General features: G+C 34.4%; 1 protein-coding gene across 1 annotated transcript; it reads right to left on the bottom strand.

Annotated features, from left to right (window-relative positions):
• LOC144437079 (uncharacterized) lies at positions 1-6,058 on the bottom strand. The gene is made up of 8 exons (XM_078125948.1): positions 5,850-6,058; positions 4,594-4,773; positions 3,869-4,003; positions 2,519-2,644; positions 1,908-2,033; positions 1,419-1,538; positions 756-881; positions 1-158 (listed from the first exon to the last, which is right to left on the bottom strand). The coding sequence occupies exons 2-8, from the start codon at positions 4,658-4,660 to the stop codon at positions 37-39; spliced, it is 822 nt and encodes a 273-aa protein (XP_077982074.1). The 5' UTR covers positions 4,661-4,773; positions 5,850-6,058; the 3' UTR covers positions 1-36.
• Between the last annotated feature and the right edge of the window lie 244 nt (positions 6,059-6,302).

Here is a 6,302-nt window from a genome sequence, read left to right as displayed (position 1 = left end):
TATGTCATAAAACATCAAAATTATGTTCAACATCTATCAGGGTCCATCTGGACATTGTTTACAACTTCGTTTACAGTTTTCTAACATCCATGTAGGGTGTTTCTCACATAGTCCTTGTGTGGCCCATGCTACACAACCCTCGTGACGATCAATACACTCTGACAAAAAAAATAAGAAAACGAGAGTTAAATTGATCGTATTATGTAAATTACGTATCCATTGGTAATTGTTGGGAATGGCATGTAAAGTTGATACATCATATATGGAAACTCAACACAAAAAGGTATTATTTAACTCATATTTGATTAGTTTTTATCAAAACCAAACAACAATTGATAACAATATACACAAAGATATACAAATTAATTGATGATTTTCACATTTACAATAATTGAACAAAAATAAGTTTTTCTTGTTTAAGGAAGGCCTGCTCTCTGCAACTTACAGTATTTTTTCTAACTTTAATGAATGTATGTCTACTATTGTGATACATAACTAAGTTTGTTATATGGCGAATCTGTATATTCGGGTCTGTATGTATGTCTGTCTGTCTGTCTGTCTGTCTGTCTGTCTGTCTGTCTGTCTGTCTGTCTGTCTGTCTGTGTGTCTGTCTGTTCGTTTCTATCTCATCTGTTTACCCGTGTACTCCGTCAATAACAAGTTTTGTATGTTAGTCCTACAATCTACATCTTATGTAAAGACTCTCTCAAGATTAATTTAGAATGATATCTAAAATTTGTCATTATTTTCCGTACCTTGTCCATCTCCAACATCACATTGGTTACAACTCAGTTGACAATTTGGTAACATCCACGACGGGTTTTTCTGACATTCCCCCAAAACTGACCATTTAACACAACTATGGTGGCTATCGACACACGCTGAAGAAAAAAAAGAAGTAAAGAGGCTGATCAAAGCAAAAAAAGAAAATTATGAATAACTATATATTTCATATCGTATATATCAAGTGTCCGATTAAGATCATGACTTTGCGATGTTTCAAATAGATAGACGTACAATCAAGGTCGACATTCATGTACAAGAAAACCCGGCTTAGGAATAAATTATGTATTATTTGTTTGATTCTTCTTCTAAGATCCAAAAGTAATTTATAGGGCAATAGGAGTTGATCAAGTTTACAAGAGGTTATCTTAAACAGAAAATATTGTTTCAGGATTTTTGACAAGTAAACCAATTTAAAAGTCCTTCATTTTAAGGGAAGGATTTTAATTTCGACGACTGACTGTAATATTGTAACGTTCATGAGTATATAATTATGTTCACTATTGTGATGTATCGCTATGTGATTGTTAGAATGTGAATCTGCATATTCGTGTCCACCTGTCTGTCTCTATTAATCTACTTCTTAAGTAATGAATTTAACTTTTAGATTTATTTCCAAAGCGTATCAGTATTACCAATATATAGTCCACATTGGTTACAACTTCGTCTACAGTTTGGTAACATCCATGATGGGTTTTTCTGACATTCTCCTTGAATTGCCCATATTGCACAATGATTGTGACTATCAACACAATCTGAAAAAAAGGTAAAGAAGGTGATAATCATAGCAAACAGGACATTCGAAATAAATGGTCTGTGTGTCTATTTGCCCGGCCCTTGTATGTATGTATGTATGTATGTATGTATGTATGTATGTATGTATGTATGTATGTATGTATGTGTGTGTGTCTGTGTGTGTGTGCGTGCGTGCGTATGTATGTATGTATGTATGTATGTATGTATGTATGTATGTATGCATGTATGTATGTATGTATGTATGTATGTATGTATGTATGTATGTATGTATGCAGATGTTTGTGTCATAAGATCTACACTTTATGTAAAGACTCGTAATTTTAGATATATCGAAAATGATATTGTAAGTACATCAGTGTTTTCCTTACCAACTCCCTTTCCATCTTCACATTGTCTACAACTTCGTCTACAGTTTGGTAACATCCATGATGGATTATTCTGACATTCTTCTAGAAATGCCCAATCTGCACAATTACTGTGACTGTCAACACAATCTGAAAAAAAATAACGAAAATTATCATCATAGCAGAAGACATTCCGGATAAATCGTCTGTGTATGTCTGCCCGTCCCCTGTATGTATGTATGTATGTATGTATGTATGTATGTATGTATGTATGTATGTATGTATGTATGTATGTATGTATGTATGTATGTGTGTGTGTGTATGTATGTATGTATGTATGTATGTATGTATGTATGTTTGTATGTATGTATGTATGTATGTATGTATGTATGTATGTATGTATGTATGTATGTATGTAGATGTTTGTCTCATAAAATTATACACTTTATGTAAATATGTTAAACCTTTGTAATATTTTTCTGTTTGTATTTGTTATATAATATTAATCTGTCGTGTGGTATGTATTTCTTCTTCTCTGGACTATGTGTCAGTAATAAAGTTTAAATAATAACAATAATAATAAAAGACTCTTAATTTCAGATATATCGAAAATGATGTTTTATTAAAGTACATACCAACTCCCTTTCCATCTTCACATTGTCCACAGCTTCGGCTACAGTTTGGTAACATCCATGACGGGTTTATTAGACATTCTCCTAGAATTGCCCATCCCGCACAATACTTGTGACTGTCAAAACACTCTGCGAAAAGAAATAAAGGGTGATGAAAGCAAGAATTAAGCACATTCTACATGATTATTTTTCCTCAATCCTGAATCACGTGTTAATTTTTAGCAAGAACAGTCTTTTGTGACTTTCCAAGTTGAGTTGTCAATATGTGGAAAATCGCAATAGACATAAGAAATACGCATGTATGTATGTATGTATTAATGTATGTATGTATGTATGTATGTATGTATGTACGTGTGGATGCTATGTAAATCAGCGAAAACTAAATATTTCCTGTATCTAGATAAAGTCTGTAAAGAAAGTGATAGAGACCATATGATAGACATTAAATCGCGTGTACAGTTAGAAGCTGGCTCAAAGTTTGTATCATACAGAACAGAGATTAATCCGGACTTGCTGATTCATAATGTAATACGGACCGTTTATCTACATTATCAGAACATCAACGAATTGACTTTACGCGACTTCGTACCTCTTCGCATAATCTTGCTATTGAGACCGGCCGATGGACTCGACCAATTACACCACGTGAAGCACGTAGTTGTAGTTGTGGCGATGTACAAAGTGAGGCTCATGTAATACTGAATTGTCCACAATCATATCATATAAGACAAGCCAACCCAGGTGCCAGCTTTGTTTCATTAAAAGACTTTTTCTGTAAAACGGATATTGTTACCATGGTCAAAATCTCATCAGACATTCCTAACATCTACGACCAAAGATAATCTCAAACTGCTTATTATAGCTTGTCCCCCATCCATATATGAAAATGTCCATATACACTGTCGTAAATCCGAAGTGTTTAAAATTTTCAGTGTTTTTTGACTCCAGGTCTGAACTGTTACATGTAAAATAATTATGTGCCATCTGCCTTTGGTTGACCCTCTGTACTTATCGACTTTTACTTTAGTGTGTTAAACTTATGTTAGCGGTACCATTGCCTTGGATTGTGTGTATCTACATCTAAAAAGTACAGTGAATAAAATAACTAACTAACTAACTATGTATGTATGTATGTATGTATGTATGTATAAGCATGGATAGATGCATTGATGGATGGAAGGATGGATGGATGGATGAATTGATGGACGGACGGACGGACGAACTTACGGCTATGCCCCTCTGATTATCTATGTGTCTTCCTACCTCAATGATAAATCACTTCTTGTCTAACAATGTATTTGCTTCGTAAAGATTCATATTTTCAGTTTTATTATAATGATATCCAATATTTACCATTGTCGTGTGTAGTATCAATCTGTCCACATTGATTACAACTTAGTTTACAGTTTGGTATCATCCAAAACGGGTTTATTTGACATTCCCCGCTTGCCGCCCATACTACACAACTCTGATGACTATCAACACACTCTAAAAAAAACATAAAGAAGATGATCAAAACTAAAAGCAACTCACGAAGCATTTATTGTTTTTCTATACTCATGTTATTTGTTGGCGAGACCAGAACTTTTGGTTTGGACTTTTAAGTAGGGATGGAGTTGTGTCAACACATACATACATACATACATACATACATACATACATACATACAAGTAGGGATGGAGTTGTGTCAACACATACATACATACATACATACATACATACATACATACATACATACATGAATGCATGCACGCACGCACGCACACACACACACACACACACACACACACACACACATAAACACGGATGGATGGATGGATGGATGGATGGACTGACAAAACATTACCTTCCTCCTTATTAGCACAACAGCTAGAAATATTTAACAAAATTTTTTTTTTCATTTTTCTATTTGATAGAAATATCATTCTCATGCAAATCTAAAGAAAAGAAGACCTTATTAGTTTGTGGCTATCTATGAACAAATTAATAAATAAAATGTCACTCTTATACGATCTAAACATTTGCATATTACAATGCAGTAGTAAACTCACTGATTGCAAAAAAAAATAGTCACTTACCTGCAGCTGCCCTTGTCACAGTCAAGAATATTGTAATGACAAATATTACAAAGCCACACATCATCATCAGGCTTTTATGATCTATAGTTATCTAACACGAGAGACAATGAGCTATATGCCTGCTGGTGTACTTGTGAACCAAATAAGTGATATTGTAAATGAGAACACTCAAGGTCCAACCTGTAAATGAATATTTCACACTTCCATAAACGTACATTCAGTAAAATTATTGATCAACGTTTTGGAGAATAAACAAACAGAAGCAAAATTTCAATTGTGCTCTTCATTTCAATTTAGCAGACACTTTTTCAGTTAATATGTACACTGTAACAGGTACACTTTTGATACAAAGAAAGTGTCCGCATACCGTTAATCCATGTAACTATCCGCTAACACTTTATACCAATGAATGAAACAAGTCCGCAGCTTGTTAATCATTCCTATGGCACTGTCTCCACCTTGTCACTGTTACCATGCAATGTGCTACCGTACCTAATTCTGCATCTGTTATTCTGTAATGTGCGTGCAAAGAAAATCACCCTTACATGACTCCTCTCAAAGACAGCACATCTAGTTCTGTACCTATCTATGCATTGCAAAGACATGCTCTATAACCACTTCACTACAAAGTGACTTAGTAACAGAAATACGAGTGAGTAAAAAGAACATATTTTGTTACAGAAGTGCCATTGCCAGGTTCTTGTAATTCACACTGAACTACTTTTGGGGTAAACATCAGATGATTTGGCCAAATGAGATTTCTATAGTGAATTTTGTAATCAACATGATGATGGGTAAGAGGTTATATATAACATAGCTCTAGATAATAAGGTTGACTTTCTGGTGACAAACCTAAAAACTCGTCGAATTCAAAGTATAACTTTAGTCTATAGCGGTCATTTACTGTTTTTATCAGAAGCGAAAGTTTTGGTTAACTGACGGGTTAACGAAAACTGTCCTAATAAAAAAAACAGTGCATGTCCTCTGACGTGTACTATAACTATCAATCATTATGATCCAACAACGAATCACAAAAACCTTACATACGTGACAAGGATGCAAGTAAGGGAACTCAACCTGTAAACATCAAGCAATCGTGAAATGTATACACACACTGTCATCAATTATATCGCTCTATGAATAAAATTAGACTTGCCTGTTTACAAAGCATATAATGATTCATAAAAGCTCTATGACAAATCATCAACACAAATAGCTGACAAATTAAATGTTAATAGTTTTGACTGTTTCCTTACCTTATAATCCCAATTGGCTTTAGAGTGCAGTGAACGTCGGTTGAAAATGAATTTCAATTACTTCTACTCGTATCAGGTATTACAGGACTCTGTATCACCTCCCACGCCAATCGTAACTATTTAGAGAACTATAACCATATTTTTCTCATGAGACTTTGATATGTTGTTGAGCATAACATCCTTAGCAAGATGCACTAAAAAATCATGTTGCAATATTTCCTGGGTCAAACCTTATTTTGACCGGACTATGTGTGTATTTATATCTCCAGTTACACTTGTGCTGGCATATCATATCATATCAAGGACGTTCATGTCATTTTCATATGATCTTTAGAAAATGCTATACTTTTGAGTGATCCCGACATCAAAACTTCCCTTCTCAACATTAAACACCCTGCGCTGTAATGACAGGTAGGGTAGGGGAGGGGAGGAAGAAGATGTAGGAATCGTGTG

Source organism: Glandiceps talaboti, chromosome 6, assembly GCF_964340395.1.
Source record: "Glandiceps talaboti chromosome 6, keGlaTala1.1, whole genome shotgun sequence".
Taxonomy (NCBI): Eukaryota; Metazoa; Hemichordata; class Enteropneusta; family Spengelidae; genus Glandiceps; species Glandiceps talaboti.
The sequence above is the reverse complement of the archived record's forward strand: the minus strand, read 5'-3'. Positions and strand labels throughout refer to the sequence as shown.

Bases quoted from the DNA above. Each gene is read 5' to 3' on its own strand.
- LOC144437079 (XM_078125948.1), bottom strand. From the start codon at position 4,660: ATGATGATGTGTGGCTTTGTAATATTTGTCATTACAATATTCTTGACT. The intron at 2,645-3,868 runs GTAAATATTGGA...TTCTTTTCGCAG, and splicing joins TGATACTACACACGACAATG to AGTGTTTTGACAGTCACAAG. The intron at 882-1,418 runs GTAATACTGATA...TTTTTTCTTCAG, and splicing joins CCAATGTGGACTATATATTG to CGTGTGTCGATAGCCACCAT.